We start from the raw sequence: 21,569 nt of genomic DNA, 5'->3' as shown, positions 1-21,569 counted from the left end.
TCACAGCTGGCTTCCGCTGCAGAGTGACACGGGCTGAAACCCAGCTGTGCTCGCACAGATTGTGTCCTCCTCTCTGCAGTGACGACAGCAGGCTGGCGAGAGCCTGATGTTGTCATAAAATCACTAAATTTGAAGTCAGGATGCTCTGATTACAGTCCTTTTTTTTTTTCAAAAGCCTGTAAAATTTCAGGCAAGCCTCTGGACCTTTCTGAGCCTCAGGTTTCTCGTTTATAAATGAGAGGCTTCGGTGAGATAAGTGTTCTCAAAACGTTAGGCATTCATGTTTTATTGCTGCATTTTTATGCAATCTGTATCAGTATTTTCTGAATAATCTTATTTAAATTGAATGGCTTTTCCAGTGCAAAGTTATTTTAGCCTTATCTGAGATGAAAATGTCAATAAAATCATGGGTTTGATGTTATAGTTAATTATTTCAATACAGGTTAGGACAATAATATTTTATAAAAATAAAGGATAGCATAGAGCTGTTCCACGCCTTCCCCAGCCGTCGCACGCCGTGTGCCAGGAGCACGTAGGTAGGCTTGTCCTGTGCCTTGCGAGGCCCAGGCTGGCTGCCCTTGCAAGTTGCCTCCGGCTCTCACATCTAGGAATGGGAAAGTGAAGGGCACTCGGGACCCTAGCAGTCCCTGGCGACACAACTTGAAAGGAATACATGAAATAACTTTCTTCCATTCCCTGCGGCAACTCTGCTTTTTCCCCCCATTTATGGGCATGAGATGGTGGTCTGTGGGGAAAGTGGTGGGTTGAACGGAGGAAGATCCATCCTGGGAAGCAGCTGTCACCTCCCATTGCGAGCCTCTGGCTGGTCCTGTGGAGTTTGGTCTCTGTGCACCCTCCACGTGGCCCTCTGGGCCTCTCTGCAGGTGCCCTGGCTTTGCTGACCTGCGGGCAGCCTGCCCTGTGCCTCAGTGTCTCCAGGGAGTCTGGACACACCCCCAACCTCTGCCAGCAGGAAGTGCTCCAGGGGCCTCTTAGGGGTGGACTCGTAGAAGCGGCCCCACGACCATGGGAGGGAACAAACCGTGAAGAACTCTGGCCTCCAGCTCTGGGGGATTTGGGAAAAAGACATCTCCCAGAAACGCCCCTGGAGAACGTCAAGTACAAGGGGATGTTTATCCTGCTGCCTAAAACGGCTGGGGTGACACCAGAGGCAGAGTGATTCCCAGCAAGCCCAGGCATTTCTGTGTTTCTTTCCATGGGCGTGATTGCTGTTGTTGCCGTGTGCCCTGTTCCCGGGACAGCAGCTACACCTTATGGGGGAAGATCTGCTTTCGAAGGAAAACCCCTGATAGGTTGGTGGGCTCTGCCGTGCTGGGTAGAGGTGCCGGGCCCTGCAGGGGCCTCCCCCCTTCCAGGTGGCCTCACTGGTTCTCAGGACAGCGTCCGGAGCAGGACGAGGCCGAGCGGACGCCCCAGCCCCTGCTGTCAGGAGCAACACGCTCCTCTCCGAGGCCCTGGAGACTTCTTCTTCCGGTTTCCTGCTTCCTTCTGCTTTCTGAGCCCCTCTGGCATCTGCCCTCTGAAAGCTCCTTTGGCTCTTTGATCAGACGATTCTGATGTTCATTTTCACCTGATTTCATCTAATGAAAAAAAGTGAGAGTGAGAAGTGGGCCATGTAACTATTCCTCTGTGATACTGTAAGTGCATTCAAAGGCATGGGTTTGCATCCAGAAATGTTCACCAGCATCTATGTTAGATGCCGCTTTACCTACCTAATTATTCCAGGTCACTAGGGTTGCAGAGAAAGAACAGTCAAAAGGAAAAAGACTGTTAAGTCATTTCACTTGAGAATCTTCTGCACAAACACAGCATTCTCATTTTGGGGTGACAGATCTCAACATTCCTATCTGTTCTTATACCCCAGATCCTGCTTTCTATGCCCCTGTCTCATGTCCCTGTTCCCAGCATGGCCGTGGGATTCTTTTCTCATGCCCTCCCTTTCACTAAGCTCTGCTCATTTTATTTTCCAAATGTCTCTAAATCTCTCCTTTCTTCCCTCTCCACTAGCCCTGCTGGTGCAGGGCCCTCGGCTCTCGCTGCTGACGCAGGGTTTCCACCCGGTCACTCTTGTCCTCTGACTTCTCCTCCTCAGAACGGCCCTCTCACCATCACCAGGCTAACTCCCAAGGTGTTAGGCCTTTCACACCTGACCCCCTCACCTTCCGCTCTGAGTTCAAGCTGCCCCTCCGTCCTGTCCCTCCTCTGTGTTTAGCACTTCTGCGATTTTACTAACGCTGGCCTTTTGGCTTAAAATGTCTTTCCTCTCCTCTGAGTGGGATCACTTCTTCCTACTCTCCTAAAAATTCAGCTTTGTCCCCTGACTCCCTCTGAGACATTTTTCCTGCCCGCCCGGGCTGCACATCCACTTTGCCCCCATCTGCGCATGCCCATCTACCCCAGTGCGCCCCCATGCCTGAGGGTCGGCTCCGCTGTGTCCTCGCAGAGGGCTGGGCCTTTCACTGGGAGGCCAAGAGGACTTCGGGAATGAAGGGACAACCCTATGGGGAAGGGTGAGCACGTCAGACAAATGGAAAGTTGAGGCTCAGAGAGGTTGTGTGGTCAGTGGCCTGGGAGCCAGGTGCACTGGCTTTGTACACGGTGCACTGTACACTGGTGCACTGTACACAGATGCACTGGTGCACTGACTGGTGCACTGGTGCACTGTACACTGATGCACGGGTGCACTGACTGGCGCACTGTACACTGGTGCACTGTACACAGATGCACTGGTGCACTAACTGGTGCACTGGTGTACTGACTGGTGCACTGTACACAGATGCACTGGTGCATTGACTGGTGTACTGGTGCACTATACACTGATGCACTGGTGCACTGACTGGTGCACTGTACACAGATGCACTGGTGCACTGACTGGTGCACTGGTGCACTGTACACTGGTGCACTGGTGCACTGGTGCACTGTACACTGGTGCACGGGTGCACTGACTGGTGCACTGGTGCACTGTACACTGGTGCACTGACTGGTGCAATGTACACTGGTGCACTGACTGATGTACTGACTGGTGCACTGTACACTGGTGCACTGGTGTACTAACTGGTGCACTGTACACTGGTGCACTGGTGTACTGACTGGTGCACTGTACACTGGTATACTGACTGGTGCACTGTACACTGGTGCACTGGTGTACTAACTGGTGCACTGTACACTGGTGCCCCTGTGCACTGACTGGTGCACTGTACACTGGTGCACTGGTGTACTAACTGGTGCACTGTACACTGGTGCACTGACTGGTGCACTGTACACCGGTGCACTGGTGTACTGACTGGTGCACTGTACACTGGTGCACTGGTGTACTAACTGGTGCACTGTACACTGGTGCACTGGTGTACTAACTGGTGCACTGTACACTGGTGCACTGTACACTGGTGCACTGGTGTACTGACTGGTGCACTGTACACTGGTGCACTGGTGTACTAACTGGTGCACTGTACACTGGTGCACTGGTGTACTGACTGGTGCACTGTACACTGGTGTACTAACTGTTGCACTGTACACTGGTGCACTGGTGTACTGACTGGTGCACTGTACACTGGTGTACTAACTGTTGCACTGTACACTGGTGCACTGGTGCACTGACTGGTGCACTATACACTGGTGCACTGACTGGTGCACTGTACACTGGTGCACTGGTGCACTGACTGGTGCACTGTACACTGGTGCACTGGTGTACTAACTGGTGCACTGTACACTGGTGCACTGTACACTGGTACACTGGTGTACTGACTGGTGCACTGTACACTGGTGCACTGGTGCACTGACTGGTGCACTGTACACTGGTGCACTGTACACTGGTGCACTGGTGTACTGACTGGTGCACTGTACACTGGTGCACTGGTGCACTGACTGGTGCACTGTACACTGGTGCACTGGTGCACTGACTGGTGCACTGTACACTGGTGCACTGGTGCACTGACTGGTGCACTGTACACTGGTGCACTGGTGTACTGACTGGTGCACTGTACACTGGTGCACTGTACACTGGTGCACTGGTGTACTGACTGGTGCACTGTACACTGGTGCACTGGTGCACTGACTGGTGCACTGTACACTGGTGTACTGGTGTACTGACTGGTGCACTGTACACTGGTGCACTGTACACTGGTGCACTGGTGTACTGACTGGTGCACTGTACACTGGTGCACTGGTGCACTGACTGTTGCACTGTACACTGGTGCACTGGTGCACTGACTGGTGCACTGTACACTGGTGCACTGTACACTGGTGCACTGGTGTACTGACTGGTGCACTGTACACTGGTGCACTGTACACTGGTGTACTGGTGTACTGACTGGTGCACTGTACACTGGTGCACTGTACACTGGTGCACTGGTGTACTGACTGGTGCACTGTACACTGGTGCACTGGTGTACTGACTGGTGCACTGTACACTGGTGCACTGGTGCACTGACTGTTGCACTGTACACTGGTGCACTGGTGCACTGACTGGTGCACTGTACACTGGTGCACCGACTGATGCCAGTCGGTGCACTGGCTCAGGTGCACTGGCTCTGCATCAGGGCACTTTCCTCTGTATTGTTATGCACGTGCTCTGTTGTTTGATGGAATATTCTATTCGGGTCTCCTCTCTTGTTGTTGCTCCCTTTCTCCACTAAACCCTCACCTGCTTCCTCCCTTCACTTATTCATGAAACAGGATCCTCAGGGAAGACTGTCATACACACCAGAAGTGGCTGGGTCACAAGATCATTTTTCTCTGTCTGTCTCTCTCCTGCTGTGTGTATATATGTGCATGTATAAATATAATTTTTTAATTGATAATGAGCAAAATCACCGTGAAAGTTTTTCGGAGTAAGAACTCCAGTTTCAAGTGTTCTGAGCTGTGGTCTGAGGACGGGAGAGACCATGTATGCAATGAAGCGAGCCCCTCCCTGCGCCCGGAGCCTGGCCGTCCCTGACCCAGCCTCCTGGGCAAAGCCCACAGCTTCCTGTTCTTCCTGTCTCCTGTCCTCATGGCCTGCTTTCACACTTCTGCTGCAGTGTCACGATACCTGTATGGCCCCATCATTTGTGAGGTGTGGCAGGGACCTTTGATACAAATCATAAGGAAAGTGCTGGAAATTGTGACTGGTTGCATTTTCTCATTAGAGGGGCGTCAAAGTTACAGATGACCTATAGTAAGTTAATTCTCACTCAACTTGCATTCTGATATGCTTTCTTGATGGAGAGAGAGAGAAAAAAAATGGAGTGGTGGCTGGCGCCAGGCGTACGCTGCCCAGCTTGTGGCGCTCATTGTCACAGGGCGGCGGCAGAGGGGACTGGGCAACTGTGGGTCCTGACTGTGTGGTCCTCCTGTTCAGCCAAGTTTAAGTCCTCCAGTTATAGAATGGTGTTAACAAGAACTTCTCTGTCCTACCTGCAGTCACTCTGCAGAAACAGAGATATAAATGTGAATATAAATATATACATAAATAAAAACAAAAACCAGCACTTTAGTTTCTAAGAGAAGGGACTTTGTTTTGCACCATTCCCTTGACAGCACAGCACTTGCTATAATTGAAATCACACAGTAAGAATGTGGCGGCCAACTGCGGCCTCTGGCGATGAGCCTCTACTCACGCAGACCTCTGTGCAGTGGAGCAGGAGCGCCCAGACCCCGTGCAGGTCAGTTAATTTTACTAGAAAAAACATTTCTGTCATTTCAAGTGAGCCTGCGGCCATCTTACGGATGCTTGCTGATGGCACCGAAAGGCTCGAGCTCGAGAGAGGCTGGGTGAAGACAAGACTTCCAGACGCATCCTCAGGACGAAGGTTTGTCGCAGGCACCTCCCTCTCCAGTGCCCTGCTGGGCGAAGACTCTAGCGGGAGGCCCTAACTTTTCTCTCTGCAGCCAAGGGAGCCCGGCCGCGGGCGGGGGGCGGCGGGGAAGAAGGAAGCTGGGCCGGCGGAGGAAGCTGGGCCGGCGGGGAAGAAGGAAGCTGGGCTGGCGGGGAAGAAGGAAGCTGGGCCGGCGGAGGAAGGTGGGCCGGCGGAGGAAGGCGGGCCGGCGGAGGAAGGTGGGCCGGCGGGGAAGAAGGAAGCTGGGCCGGCGGAGGAAGGTGGGCCGGCGGGGAAGAAGGAAGCTGGGCCGGCGGAGGAAGGTGGGCCGGCGGAGGAAGGCGGGCCGGCAGGGAAGAAGGAAGCTGGGCCGGCGGAGGAAGGTAGGCCGGCGGGGAAGAAGGAAGCTGGGCCGGCGGAGGAAGCTGGGCCGCGGGGAAGAAGAAAGCTGGGCTGGCGGGGAAGAAGGAAGCTGGGCCGGCGGAGGAAGGTGGGCGGCGGGGAAGAAGGAAGCTGGGCCGGCGGAGGAAGCTGGGCCGGCGGAGGAAGGTGGGCCGGCGGAGGAAGGCGGGCCGCGGGGAAGAAGGAAGCTGGGCCGGCGGAGGAAGCTGGGCCGGCAGGGAAGAAGGAAGCTGGGCCGGCAGGGAAGAAGGAAGCTGGGCCGGCAGGGAAGAAGGAAGCTGGGCCGGCGGAGGAAGCTGGGCCGGCGGGGAAGAAGGAAGCTGGGCCGGCGGAGGAAGGCGGGCCGGCGGGGAAGAAGGAAGCTGGGCCGGCGGAGGAAGGCGGGCCGGCGGGGAAGAAGGAAGCTGGGCCGGCGGAGGAAGGCGGGCCGGCGGGGAAGAAGGAAGCTGGGCAGGCGGAGGAAGCTGGGCCGGCGGAGGAAGCTGGGCCGGCGGGGAAGAAGGAAGCTGGGCCGGCGGAGGAAGGCGGGCCGGCGGGGAAGAAGGAAGCTGGGCAGGCGGAGGAAGCTGGGCCGGCGGAGGAAGCTGGGCCGGCGGAGTTAGGCCTCCAGCGCGCGCTGGCACGCGGGAACTGCTGCGGCTGCGCGCGGCCCGCCTGGGCGGCTGCGTGGACACAGCGGTGCTGCTGCGCGGCCCTGCCGCCCACGCTGGGCTGAGCGAGGCGCTGGGGGCGTGCGGTCTGCCTGCGGGTGTGTCAGGGCTCTGATGTTGGGGAGCGGCAGACGTAGGGACGAAGGGCCGACTAAGAGATGCGCGCACCCGCACCCGAGCTGGCGGAGCGGCCCAGAGACCGGAGCCGTCCGAGGAGGGCGCGGCGGGCCGGACTGGCGCGGGGGCTTCAGGGCCGGGCAGGGCCGGGCAGGGGGGGAGGGCGCCTGAGGAGGCCAGGCGAAGGCTCGGAGGTAGGCACAGCCACGCCCTGCACCCCGTCCCTGCTCGCTCTCTCCTCTCCCTTGCGACACAGCTGAATGTTGAGTAGAAGAAATAAATCCCAGCTATTAAACGTAGAAATATGACACTCTGTGAACACTACACTACGAATTGATTTGTAATGGTGTTGCGGGTTGCCCAGGAACGGCCCCAAGGGGTCAGGGAGACGGGCCCAGGACGAGGCAGCCGTCCGGGCGGCGAGGTGGCCTCGGGAGCCGCAGCCCTGACTGCGTGTAGCACGGAAGTGCCCCTGCTGGCCTGTGGATTCACTCTGCAGGGTCGAGCCACTGACTGGTAAATCACAATCTGACACACAATGGCAGCGCCGAGCCTTTTGTCACTTTCTGGGGGGTGGGGGGTTGGGGCTGGGGCTCGGCAGCCCGCGTCCCTTTGCTCTGGCCTATCTTTGGCTCGCGAGCACTGGGCGCCCAAGGTCCTAGTGTAAGTGGCCGGCGGCTGGCCGGGAACGCGGCGAGCCATGGTCAGCTCGTGAAGACATCAAGCATGCACGGCGAGCTCTCTGCCTCTCTTTGTGACAACCCCCTTTTCCTCCCTCCAGAAAAAGTCAAACATGAGTCAGGAAGGCTGGGAAACCAGAGGAACCAAGCCAACAGCACTGGCTATGGGATGGCCATGGGCTATGGGATGGCCATGGGCTATGGGAGGAGGCAGAGTGGGGCAGCTAGGTGATTTTGTGGGGTTTTTTTGTTTTGTTTTTGGTTTGTTTTTTAAAATTAATGATGGGAAGGATCTGAAGACTTGTACAACAGCTTTGCCAGCAAAAAACATAATTAGCTGAAGACAATATGCTGCTGATGCTGGAGCTGCTGGTTTAATGAACGAAACCTGCCATAATGAGAGTGTCAGTACCTCACTCAGAGATTGCTTTCACAGACCAGCCTCTTCTCCAGGGTTGTGCTCGATTAGTTCCAGAGAAATGTAATAATTTGTTAAGAGGCAGGAATAAGAGCCATGGCACTCAGTGCATGGCCCAAGAGAAGATTCTTCTGACCGCCAGTCTTCTCCCTCTGCTCTCTGATGCCAGGCGAAGCCGGCTGGCGAGGAGTGGGGGGCTTGGAAGGGATCTTGGCATAGGATGCTCTAATCGTGTTCACACGCCAGCATCTCCTCTCAGTCCTTAATTTCCTCGCCTGTTCCCTTTGCTGCAATTCTTCAGCTCCGATGTGCATCTTCCTTGCCAAGACTGAGTCACCGCTGGAGAGTTAGGAGGAATGTGGCCATGGGCGCTCATTGTTCTCTCCAGGGCTTGCATTTGAATTTTGGGCTTGTGATTCAATGTGGACTGTTGTGGGTCAAATCCCTTACAAGTTGGAGGAGTTTTATGAGCACAAAGCAAAGTAGACAAGTTTTGTTAACCTTTGCATTTGATCAACATTGAATGACTTGCACCCATTGTCACCCTTTGGGTTCTTATACAAAATATGACCTGCAGGCTTTCTCTTATCTTCTCCAAATCTATTGGCCAGCACAGGTTTTTTTCTTTTTATTGGGGGGGGGGGCAGGATCAGTGACCTGACTATTATGCATTTCTCCCCAGCCTGTCATATATGTGTGCTGTTCTGTTGTGGAAAACATGCACTCTTCCTCTTAGGTCTCCCCTCCCAGAGCAAGGCTTACGGAGGGCAGCGAGACCCGAGTCTGTGTACACGTGTGTCAGACTCTTCTCAGGGACACGGCTGAGCACCTGTGTCCTGAAACTCTGAAGACAGTTGGTTTCACTTTAGACAACATCTGCCCAAGAACAGGTATCTCCATAGGTGTCCCCCGCTGCACCAAAATGACAGCCTGACAGGTATGGCCGTCTGTGGCCATACGGGTTAAATTATTGTTTTGAAGCTTTGCATTTGGCCAACCTAATGATCAAGCTTACCTGAAGGAGACTGGGGGAATCTGGGAAAGGCAGCATAGACAGTACTAAGTGCAGGCATTCGGGGATCCTCACTTGTATAACCCATGAGTTAGGTGTAAGAACAAAGGAGTCCAAAGTTTACTTAGAGAAAATGGAAAGTTGGGTGATTATGGCTCAGGCCACAGTGGGGGACTCTTTTCTTCATGACAAGGTCATAAAGCAGTATCAGTTTGGCCTCAGACTACTGTGTAAACTTGCGAAAATTACTTAAGTTACTCTGATCTTCTGTTTCCTCATTGAAAAATGGAAATAGTAATTTCTACTACTTATATTTATCGGTAGGATTAAATGAAATAATATAATTCACTAGGTGCTATGTCTGGCACATGGTAAGCATTTAACAAACAGTACTTATTGTTAGTATTCCTTCTCCATTGTATCAATACTATAGGATCAAGGCAGCATAGGACTAGGATAACAAAATACAGAGGAATTAAGCATATGTAATGGGATTGCTATAGAAAGCTAGAGCTGCTTAGTCCTTTCATAGTGGTTCATGGGCTTTGAAATCTTCACAAAACTAACCACTAGCTATGTGGTCTTCACCTCTGCCACTATAAGGACTGTGCCATTGGAAGTTTTACTGTAAAAGAGGACCTGGGCAGGGTCCCTGAGTACTTGGCTAGAGCCTGGCTCAACAGACCTCGTGCAGATCAAGCTGTACCTCTGTGTGTGAGGCACGACTGTGAGCCAAGCACAGCCGTGTGAAAGGCCTTCCACCCATACCCCGGCCAGCAGCCCTCTCTGAACGGTGCAGACTTTAGGGCCCACCTCCGTTTTTGGCTGGGGAGGAAACAGATCTCGATCTTTACTGGTTCAGGCAGTGCTACTGATGGGTATGTGCCAGCTTCAGAGAAACCTTGACACCTCGACTCTCCCTCCCCTTCTCTTCCCAGCTCCGTAGCAGGCTGTTTTATCTGAAGTGATTGGAACCCCCACATGCGCCTTGCATTAGCTTTGCCCTCAGAGATGACTGGTTTTTAATATTGCGGATGTTTATTTCTCAGCCCCAGGTGTTCCCCGTGGAGCTCTTAGCTCCCTGAGACCTCCTTTCCTCCCCTTGACCGGCTGCCTGACTTTTGAGGAAATGAGAGAGAGAGGGCTCAATAACTTCAGTACGATCAGAGGGAAAGAGGGGTGAAGTCTAATGGTCATTAGTATATACTGTGCCCACTGCCTCCGTTGTTACTTATTCAATAATTCCCTTAATGTTTGGTCCTAATGGAACAAATTATTGTTACTATTTCATTTCATCACGATCACCTACTGCATAAAAACAAAGAGGAAAAGAAGAAAGAAACGTGGCCAAGAATAGGCATTGAGCATTATCCAGCTGGCGATATTTATTTGTTGGCTTCATGCTTGGCTTGTGAAGTTTTGAAGGACTGGTGCAATAGCTCATGGAGGGAGCCTGACTCACACAGCTCTGCCCAAGGGTTGCTGAGACAGCGACCTGGAGTGCTTTTGCTTCTGTGTGGACCCTTTTGTCTCTCAGCCTGCCTGTCATGCATAATATACACGTTTGTGCACATGTGTGCACACGGAACTCCCACACATGGGTTATAGGAGGGCCGGCCTCTTAACACGTGGCACTGGGGCACATCCGCCATTTCTGACGAGGCACTACCATCTCGCAGGAGACTGTCCCGTCTACACCCAGAGGGACGGGAGGACCCCGGCTCTGCCCCGGTGGCCTCACCCCTCACTGCTCTCCCACACTGCAGAGATGTGGGCCGGTCTTTGGAGTTAGGGGATCCATGGGCTGGCAGCCAAGCCCATGGCAAGTGGCTCCTCTGTCACCTGCTTCACCCAGCTCCGCCTGGCCTTGGCATGCTCAGTGAGGCAAACAACAGGTAACCCAAGCCGCTCATGATCAGAGAGCCTGAGCGGCCAATGGACATATGTGCTCCTTTGCTTTTGCTTTGGGACAGCAAAGTCAAGGGTCTGAGGCAGGAAAAATCTCAAGACCCAAAAAAGCAGATCTATAAAAAGATCCAAAGGAGGACGACTGGAAATAGCCCGGCTGACTCCAGCACACTGGCCTCCAGCCTGTCCCTGTAGGGCTCCGGGCTCATTAGATGAAACTCCTCGAGTCTCATAAAGGGATTGAAGACAAACTGCCCAGGTTAAAGAAGAAAGACAATGATCAAACCTAATAGTATTAAGCCTTCTAGACCTAGGAAAAACCCAAACTAAAACCAAATGAAATTTAACTAATGAATCAGGTAAAAAGCCATAAAGTGTGTTTTCTCCTGAGAAGAACATGCTGATAGCCTTGTTAGGTTGGAAGGGCACACGAATATCAAACGGCCTGACCTGGAAGGCTCTTAGTCTCGGAGTCTGTCTCTTGTTGAGGGAAGGGTGCCTAGTCCCTCTCTTTAAGCAGCAAATAGCATTGTAATGAGATTGGATCGTGGGAAATCACTCATTTCTTCCCTGGGCTTTGGACCCTTGGCCCTGGGAGCTGGGCAGGACGTTCTGAAGGGTGCCTGAGCGAGGGGCTACTCAGACGGGCAGGGCCGGCCCCAGGCGGTGGTGCAGCTCACGTCAGGAGCCCCAGAAGGCATGTTGAGGCCTCTTAATTAACGTGGTGGCCCATGGCAACTGGAAAGCCTTTCCACACGATTAAAGACTTCAGAGAAGCCCCAAGGGGAGATGATGTTCCTGATAACTTATAAATTGAGCTCACTGCTTAATATGCTTCAAGTGTTTTCTTGTCTTTCATGGAGAAGGAGATGGGCAGGAGAATGGCCCCTCTTCACCAGCCACCGCAGAAAAGAGAAGCTGCCAGAGATGCAAGCCGTGGCCGTTTCTCTGCTAGTTGGGGCGACTCCTGGCAGTAAAGGGACCCTCGAGGTCAAGAACATGTCACCACAAGTTTGACGGCACCATCTGGTTTCCGTTAGTGAAGGAGAGCCCGCTTACGAAGGGCCCCTGGGCTGCAGGAGCAGGTCCGTCCTTCCCTTGCCTGTGGCTTTTGACTTTCCTGGGCAGGAAGAACTCACAGCAACTCTCTCCAACATTAATTTAGCAGTTAACAGCCACTTCCTGTTTGACAACTAGAAAATGTTCCGGCTGTTAGAGTGGCTGCTTCTTTCAGTCACCTTGTTTTGCGCCTGGGCTAGGTGCAAAGAGGCTGTGCAGTGTGCTCCGAGTCACACAGCTGCTCAGCCCTGTGGTTCTAGTGGGGACCTTCATGTGGCTAGTGACTTAGGTCTGATTTTACGGTGGGCTCATGGAATCACAGGATCGGAAGGGACCTTGAATAGTTATCTGTCTTCTTTGTCTACACCCTTATGCCTGGGACATTTTGGCTCTAGATTAGAATATGACCAGAGTTTCCATTTGGGCTTACACAGTTTTTCTTGCTCTTAGTCAATGTCTTGTAAAAGCCAGAGACAGATGTGAGTGAGTGTTGGCACATCGGAGAGAGCGTGTTTGCCCCTCACCTTTGAGCATTGTTATTGAGGAAAAACAGAAGACACGCTTGTGTATGTGATTCTTACTTTTTAATCATCATTTAATTCCTATAGGAATTAATTTGAATTCAGTATGTCCAGTTGCCTTGAGGAATAACTAATTATGTCTTGGATTCACTCTTCTGGTTACTCCTAGGGCGAAAGTGAGCTTTGAAATGTGAGCTGATTGATTGGCTGCAGTCTCTTGACAGATGGTAGCTGGAAACATAATCTCCGCTTTTCCATTTCTCTGCCAAGGGTTCATAAAACCCAGGTGACTCCCTAAACTTTGGTGACATTTAATAGATCCAAAGTCTTTTATTCTAGGATTTATTGATTATGTGACACTGATTTGGGAAGGATTCCATTGGCCCATGGGGTGTTACCAGAGGATTATCTCTAGCCCAAGATGTCTAAACCCACTGCAGTTTCTTTAGTTTGGAGAAGAGAAGAAATGCCTAACTGTTACCAGCACCTGTGATCTGTTTTAATCTTCCTTTTGTGCCTGCATCTACCTTTAAACACCAAATCATGGTGGTTATTTCCTCTAACTAGAATGGAAACTCCACGAGATCAGGAAGCTTACCTGTGTTATTCACTGCAATGTCTCTGTGTCAGTGGCCACTAGAAAAGTACTTGGTGAAAGTAGGTGCCAGGAAATGCTTGTCGAATGATGTCGTGATGAACTGAGTGGATGAATCATGTAAGCAGCTGACTTACATAAACTTAGTGTGCAGCCACACAGAAGCTGCCCATATTGAGATATAGTCAAAGTTGATGAGTCCTTCCTCCCTTCCTTCTTCCCTCTCTCTTCCTTCCTTTGTCCCAAAAATAATCATTGACTGTCTGCTCTATGCCACGCACTATGCTTGACCCCAAAGCAATAAGAGAGGCGTCAGGCATGGCCCCTGCTCCCGGGAAGGCTGTAGTCTAGCAGATCAGCTCAACGAGCAAATCAGAAGTAAAATGCTTGTGGTTAGAGTTATGTGGAGGGTTCTCCGGGAGGTGCAGTGAGACTAGAGAGGAGCTGGCTGAGGTTGTGTCCTGAAGTGACTTGGAAGGATGAGTAGGAGTTAGCTAAGGCAGGGAGGTGTGACCAGGGCCCAGGATGAATGCACAGGTCAGATAATGAGACAGTCTTGTGGTTGGGCTGGAGGGCTGGAAAGAGCATAAAAGAAAGATCTGCCTAGCATTTTCCATCCTTGGGCAATTATCATGAATGTTATATAAAACATTGTTACATAAAAATTCTAAAATTTACAAATGATCTGACAAACCTCATATCAGCCTCTCAGGTAAGTGCTGAAAATGTCAATTTCATAATAAAATAAAAGCTGATTTCATTTGTTTGATCTCTATTAAAGCCAGTAGAAATGATTTATTGATTTTTTTAAAGAAAAAGATATTTTAAAATGTCACTTTTTTGCAAGAAATTCGTTAATACATGTGGAGTTCTCATATACCCCCAAAGCACTTCTAGTACAAAACATTAACAGTTTTGAGAAAAATCAATAGAATAATCAGAAAACTCATGCAAAGATGAATAAGGAGCAAAACAATTCCATGTTTTGCAGCCAGTGCTTGCAGTCAGTGTTTTTTTTTAAGTTTCAAAGTTTTTGTCTTGTTACTTGTTGCCTGAGTACACATATACCTTAATGTTTTGTTCTTGTGTTTTAATGCCATAAAAATTGAAGCTAACACAAAAACATGAAGAACACTTTCTGAACACAGCTAAGTTAATACTAAAACTCACAGCAAAGCATGTGTCCTCTGTAAAGCTTTGTGTGATAGCTACCCATCTGCTCAGAGTGCTCATGGGTGGACGCCAGGTAGAAGTCTATTTGGAGCTGAATGCCTGGAGGAAGTTTTTTCCTCACAATAAACTTTCGTTTGTCAGATAAGATGTGTGTATCTTGCCTTTCTCATTTTGATTTGGCTATCAGGAAGCTCCCAGCCACAAACCTTGACCTAGGATTTTTGTTTTTGATTCTGGGTTTTTTCCATTCTGTCTACCACTTCTTCATTTAACTAAATTCTTTAAAAAAAATCCTAGAACATCTACTTTTATTGAAACTGTCTAAAATCCTCTATGGAAGTACAGGTTAAAAAAAATAGTTAAGAAAGCTAAGAAAGATTAAAAATATTGAAAATGTCAAAGAATTATGATCTATTGCGGTAACGTGATAGTAATTGAATGTAAGCACTGGTTGTTCAAGTTCTTACTGTAGAAGGGCAGTTAACAAGGTGGATAGAACATGCCTTTTCTTAGTCTACAGGAGGGCCTATATTTCTCCTACCTACTTACCTGTGCACTAAATAGAATGGGTAAGCATTTCAGAGGAATTTGTATAGCATGATTTTTATAAATTATTATTGTTACAAAAGATTATTAAATAATATTGCATATTAATATTGCATAACAGTGTGTATGTTATTATTTGCATTATAATGCACAATTAGTAAGTCATTGCAAAATGTCGTGACACCTGTCATCAATTTGGGTTAGAGAAGCAGAGAAACCATACCACAACTTGAGTACCTGAGAGTCTTTTTTCATGTGCCTGTGCTGAATTTTACCTACCGGCTGAAGCTTATTGCGGATTAGTAGAGAGCTGAGGTTGCTGAGCGTCACTGACTCTAAGCCAGGGGTCCTTAAACTACGGCCCACGGGCCACATGCAGCCCACTGAGGACATTTATCCTGCCCACCGGGTTTTTTTGCCACCGCTGCCTGTCCTGCTTAGCAGCCGACTCGTCCCGGGCCCACAGTGCGCATGTGTGGAATGTGCGCCGCACTCTCCAACGGCCCCCAACGGTCTGAGGGACAGTGAGCTGGCCCCCTGCTTACAAAGTTTGAGGACCCCTGCTCTAAGCAGAGGAAATGCTTCACCAAAGCAATGTTAGAGAAGCCAAAAACACTGGCTTAGTCAAACAAAAACTTGTGTTTTAGCTCCTTATAAGGTATGTTTTTTGGAAAATTAAACATAAAATAGTCCTAGTTGAGTATCTAGGCTCCTCACAAGATAAAGAGAATTTTAGACAAACTTACCAAAATGGCACCATAAGAAGAAGAGTGGAGTGTCCAGGACTAGAGCTAGTTAGTCCTGCACTGTCTAGATCTGTAGTTTCTCTAAGCCTTAGTTTCTTCATCAGAATAGAAAGGTGCTGAAGCTAGAGATATTTGGTGGGTCCCTAAGATGAAAGAGAGCACAAATTTCTCTGCTGAAATTCAGCTAAATTGAGGACCTTATGGTGTCTTCCAGACACATAGTGATGTGTGATATACACAGTCTTCTTTTAACACAGAGAACTTGAAACGTGAGTGTCATCTTTTTACTACCAACTAATCTTGAGTTTGGGTACTTAGTTGGTGTTTGGTAAAAGATCTTTTGTTTATGATAGTTCCTCTTTCAACCCGTGGTCAGTGAGATACGCACTTTGCATAGTACATTTTTTCTTTGAGAAGTGGGGATAGGCCTGTGTAGGGCCCCGCACGCCCCTGCCCTGCCCTCCTATGGTCCGCGAGGCAGACGCGAGGGGCAGATGTCTCCAGTGAGCAAAGCTCACCAGGGAGATGGGCGCCCGGTAGTGAAGATGCAGGCTCCGAAATGAGAGTCTTCGCAGTCCCCTTCCAGTCCTCCCTGCTCACTTGTTTGCTGTGTGACCTTGGGCAAGTAATTTAACTTCTGTGCCTCAGATGTAAAATGGGGAAACAACTGACCCTACCTCTTCGAGTTAAAAGTGCAGACCATTTTAACCTTTCCATGTGCCTGTGCTGAATTTTACCTGCCGGCTGAAGCTTATTGCGGATTAGTGGAGAGCTGAGGTTGACACCATAAGGTCCTCAATTTAGCTGAATTTCAGCAGAGAAATTTGTGCTCTCTTTCATCTTAGGGACCCACCGAATATCTCTAGCTTCAGCACCTTTCTATTCTGATGAAGAAACTAAGGCTTAGAGAAACTACAGATCTAGACAGTGCAGGACTAACTAGCTCTAGTCCTGGACCCTCCACTCTTCTTCTTATGGTGCCATTTTGGTAAGTTTGTCTAAAATTCTCTTTATCTTGTGAGGAGCCTAGATACTCAGCTAGGACCATTTTAGACAAATGTCTGATACATGGTCAAAGCCTGGTAAAGAACAGCTCATCTTGTTTTATTGCTGCATAATGTGGAGAAAGAACCTGTGACCTGGATCTTACCATAACCCTGTTGTGATCATCTGAAAGGAGAATTAGAAAAGAGCGGTGGAAGAAGCCCCTAGAAACCCCCATGTGAGCAGGAAAGGGTGTTGTTAAGCGATTCCTCAGAGATTGATGCTTATGCTACTCTTACAGCTCTTTAGGGAATAAAATGACCTCCCGTTTTCACTAGCCTAATTCAATGTCTGACAACTTCTCTCAGTCAGGAAGTTACTCCTTCTGTGTGGCTTAATTACCTATTGTTGCAGTTTCAATTTGGGGTGAAGGAAAGGATAGTGGGTCTGACTCTGGGATGCAGGGTCTGCTGAGAAACCGCCGGCTGGACACAAACAATCAAGTGTCAGTAATTGGTGCAGGCTGGGCTATGCGCCACTGAGATGTTGTGTCTTCTAGGCAGTGGTCCTCGGGGTCCCGGGCGCTCTGTGTGCATTTCCGGGGCCACCAGCATGGCCACCAGGATGGACTGCCACCAGGGGAGGTGGCAGTTACTGATGACCTAGAATAAATATTTGGCTTTGGACTCCCACCCACAATATAACCTAAACATGTTTACTCTTTCTCTGTACTTGCATGAGAGATTGCACCAGGAGAAGGGGTTCTGTAGATAAAAGAAAACTTTGAAACCAGGAGGTCAGTGTACCCAACAAGCCACACTGGGCAGCTGACTCTGTCGTTTCATGCCTCTGTTTCCTCGTGCTGCCTGAGTGAAAGTGGCAGTGTGTGTGTGTGTGTGTGTGTGTGTGTGTGTGTGTGTGTGTGTTCCTTTGCTCACAGTGATGGTAGCAGGGGGAGGATAAATAATAAAATTTACGGGGAGATGAACTTTATGAATCCAAAACATAATTATTACGAGACTTTTACGTGTTTAGAGGAATACTCCTGATGGCCTAGCCTTGTGTGGGTGACCCCTTGGAATTATAGGGGATTTTCATCCCTAGCCTGTATGATAGGGTGGCATGATCGAAGCCCAAGGTTGAGAGCAGAACCATTTGGCACGCCCTGGCCTAATGGAATAGGTTTGGAGGGATATTGACCAAAATAAAGGGGTGCATGCAGACTGTGCTCGGGAAGATTTACGTGCTCGGAGTGCTGTGCAGTAACGGGCTTGCGAGGCCCTCCCGCCAAGCACTGCCCCAGGCGGTGTCCAGGCAAGGCACTCAGTCTGCCCGAGCCCTACATCCTCGCCTCTCACAGCGACTGAGTAGCGTCCTGGTTTGTAGGGAGCGGCCGCCGAGGTGGGGCCTTGGAGCACCAGAAGATTCAGAAGGCAAGCCCTCCGCCAGCCTGACTCCAGGACTTGGCCTCGCTCCCTTCCCCTGAGTGTTGGCAGGAACAGGGAGCCTCACTCGGGACTGTGTGATTAGGGCACAGCTGTGGCCCAAAGTCGTGTTCAAATGGTGAGATTCCTGCCCATACTTGGTTGAAATTCCAGATGGATTTAAATTTCTCTTTGGATTTGTCAATGGCTTTCCCTGCTGGGCCAGTTACTCGGATGGAAATGTTTAAGGTTATGCTGAGAACAGCCTTAATTATGTGTGATGTATTATCCTAGGCACTTTACATAGTTAGCTAACCTAATTCTTACAACCACCCTGGGGGGTTAAGTGGTGTCTTCTCCATTATACAGAGGAGGAATCTGAGGCTTAAAATGTATAATAACTGGTGGAGCTAGTGTTAGAATCTACCTGTGATTGATTTTTAGATGTGAGACAAGAGGAAACCAGATACCACCCTGCAAAGCTAAAAAAAACGGCCTGAAAGCAGCTTTATGTGTAGCAGATTTCCCTTAACACATAAACTCTCCCCCCATTTCTGTAGTTGCTATCTCCCTCCCTCCCTCCCTTCTTCCCTCCCTTCCTCCCTCTCTCTCTCTCTCTCCTTCTCTCTCTCTCTCTCTCACACACACACACTCACTCACTCTTACTTACAATCGATCACAAAGACTTATTTCTCTAAACTGTTTGCTAAGCCAGAAGCAATTGGATCACTTGAAATGATGCACTGGTCGTCCCAGTTCCCTTTCCCTCTCACCTTGAACACCGATCACAGCGATCTGCAGCCTGTCCCTTTGCTGCTGAATGCTGTCGCTGTAAGTGCTCAGCACGCCCGAATGCATGAGTGAGTGATGGCTGGTGGTAGCACAGGGCCTGCCCGTGTGCCCACAGCACCCGTGGTCCTCTCTTCCCAGGGCGGCATGATCGCTCTGCTGCTGTCCATCTTGTGCCTGGTGATGATCCTGTACACTCGCCGGCGCTGGTGCAAGCGCCGCCGCGTCCCCCAGCCCCAGAAAAGTGCCAGCGCCGAGGCAGCCAATGAGATTCACTACATCCCCTCCGTGCTGATCGGCGGGCACGGGCGGGAGAGCCTGCGCAACGCCCGTGTGCAGGGCCACAACTCCAGCGGCACCCTGAGCATCAGGGAGACGCCCATCCTGGACGGCTATGAGTACGACATCACCGACCTGCGCCACCACCTGCAGCGGGAGTGCATGAACGGAGGGGAGGACTTCGCCAGCCAGGTCACCCGCACCCTCGACTCCCTGCAGGGCTGCAACGAGAAGGCAGGGATGGACCTCACTCCAGGTGGGATGGCAGAGGGTGAGGGGCGGGGTGGCAGCCCAGCCCTCTGTCTCGGAGCGGGGGCGTGGGTAGGAACAGCCGATTGTCCTGCACAGTGGGATGCACCAGAGCCCTCTTGGCGAGTAAGGACAACTTGTTTCCTGGGACAGTGGGAGGTGCTTCTGATCTCGAGCATCAGAAGAATAGTGTGAATTGGATCCCTTTCCACTTCTAGCACACATTGGGTGCAGAGATATGTTTACATCCAACAGAGGAGCTTTTTTGGTGTATGAAGAGCAACACTCTGGGAAATAAGCAGATAGCAAGAAAAATCAACATGTGCACAACTGTACAACTTATCTGTATATCGTGTATTTGCTTTGGCAATTTGATTCTCACATGAAGTGGAGGGGACAGTGGTATCTGGTTTTTTCTATGACTTCTGAGAGTTGGGCCTGGGGTATTTTAGTTGTGTTATCTTGCCTATATTTCTGTGGTCTCTACAAGAGATGTGCTTCTTTAAAGAAAAAATGAAGGATTGCAACCAAGGTATCAGATCTCAGAACACTGTGTATCTGTGGAGACACTGGCTGGAAGAGACTTGACCTAATCTTGCTGAACAAGACCAGGGTTAAAAATGCAGAGAGAGGACTATTCTTTTACAGTAGCCCACCTGTCTCTCTTTCAAACCTCTATGAATAAGCAAATCCCCTTAGATGAATCCTTGACAGCGATTCTTCAAAGAACTGCCCAATTTTCTTTAAAGAAGACATGTATGATGCTGGACGTTGCTTAAGGTAGATGGATTTTCCATGGGGCTTGAAAGAATGGGATCACACAGAGGTTTCCATTCTGCTAGTTATCTGGAAGAGAGTATGAATAGCCAATTCCTACTAAGATTTAAAGTCTGGAACTCCTTGAGAATAGGGGAGATATTTGGTACTCAGAGGTTACCAACTCCAAATGCCTTTAGGTGGCAGACAGACAACACAAATTGTGAAGCTGGGGTCAGACAATAGGGAATGGTGTTGACTGCGATGAAAAAGAGAGGGCATGTTCTGCCTGAATGCACTCAGATTCCACTTCTTTTAAAACCCCGTGCTGACCAGAAGAAATAAATCTGCAGTCTGTATTTAGCCAACGGGTTACAAGTGGTGACCTTATCAATACATAATTAATTGAACTGGATTTTCGGTTGTAAATCCAGTGACTTCACTGAATCCCTGACTTCACTGCTTCTCCCATAACTTTACAGTCCCCTAGAAATCAAAGAGGAGTATTTCAGTTTCTTCCTGCCAGTCTCTCACTTTGCAGGTTCCTTATTTCAATTCTGTGAAGCCTCATCTATTGGGTTCATGCTGATTTTCTTGCTCTTACTTTCTCTGTTTTTTTTTTCTCTTAAAGTCTTTGCCTTGACTTTTCCTTATACAGGCAGTGACAATGCCAAGCTGTCGCTGATGAACAAGTATAAAGATAACATTATTGCCACTAGCCCAGTGGACTCCAACCACCAGCAGGCCACCCTGCTGTCTCACACCTCCAGTAGTCAGAGGAAGCGGATCAACAACAAAGCAAGAGGTATGCTTGTCTGATGGAGGGCTTGCAGGTGGATTTCTTAATCGGCAGAGACGGGGCCATTAATACTCCTTATGCATGGCTAGAGGGCTATGCTCTGGCATAGTCTTCCTGCAGCCCAGTTAACTGCTACTTACCAAAAATTTAAATGTGCAAACCTTATGACCAAGTAATTTCACCAACAAGAATTTATCCTTAGGAAATAATTGGACAAGTGTGCAAAGAAGTGTGTAAAAGGCTGTTCATCATAACATTGTTTAAACAAACGAAAAATTGGAAACAGCTTAAATGTCCATCTACAGGGAGTTGGTTGACTATCTGGCACCTCTGTCTGCTGTCCAGAGGCTCACTGTACGGCCATTTGAAGTGATAATGCAGATCTATATTTGGTGATATGGAAACTTGCCCACCCATCTATTAAATGGGAAAAAATGAGGTTATAAAATAGAAGGTACAGCATAATGTCATTTTAAGGGGGGATTAAAAATCCTTTACCTGTGTCTGTATCAGAAAAAGACAGGGAGTGTATATAACAAATATTAACAGAGTTTTTCTCAGTTTTAAGGGATTCAAAGGACATGAGGTTGTTCCCTTCCCACGTATCTATGTATTTTCTTTATTCTCTTCTTTTTGCATTAAATAT

At 49.7% G+C, this 21,569-nt stretch overlaps 1 protein-coding gene across 2 annotated transcripts in view; it reads left to right on the top strand.

Moving 5' to 3' along the window:
- ASTN1 (astrotactin 1) overlaps positions 1-21,569 on the top strand; it is a 315,886-nt gene that overhangs the window by 121,295 nt on the left and 173,022 nt on the right. For both annotated transcript variants that reach the window (XM_012765031.3, XM_012765030.3), the window contains exons 3-4: positions 18,982-19,375; positions 20,783-20,929. In XM_012765031.3, the coding sequence (XP_012620485.2) occupies positions 18,982-19,375; positions 20,783-20,929 (541 nt within the window). The remainder of the gene's footprint in view (positions 1-18,981; positions 19,376-20,782; positions 20,930-21,569) is intronic.

Source organism: Microcebus murinus, chromosome 2, assembly GCF_040939455.1.
Source record: "Microcebus murinus isolate Inina chromosome 2, M.murinus_Inina_mat1.0, whole genome shotgun sequence".
NCBI lineage: Eukaryota > Metazoa > Chordata > Mammalia > Primates > Cheirogaleidae > Microcebus > Microcebus murinus.
The sequence above is the reverse complement of the archived record's forward strand: the minus strand, read 5'-3'. Positions and strand labels throughout refer to the sequence as shown.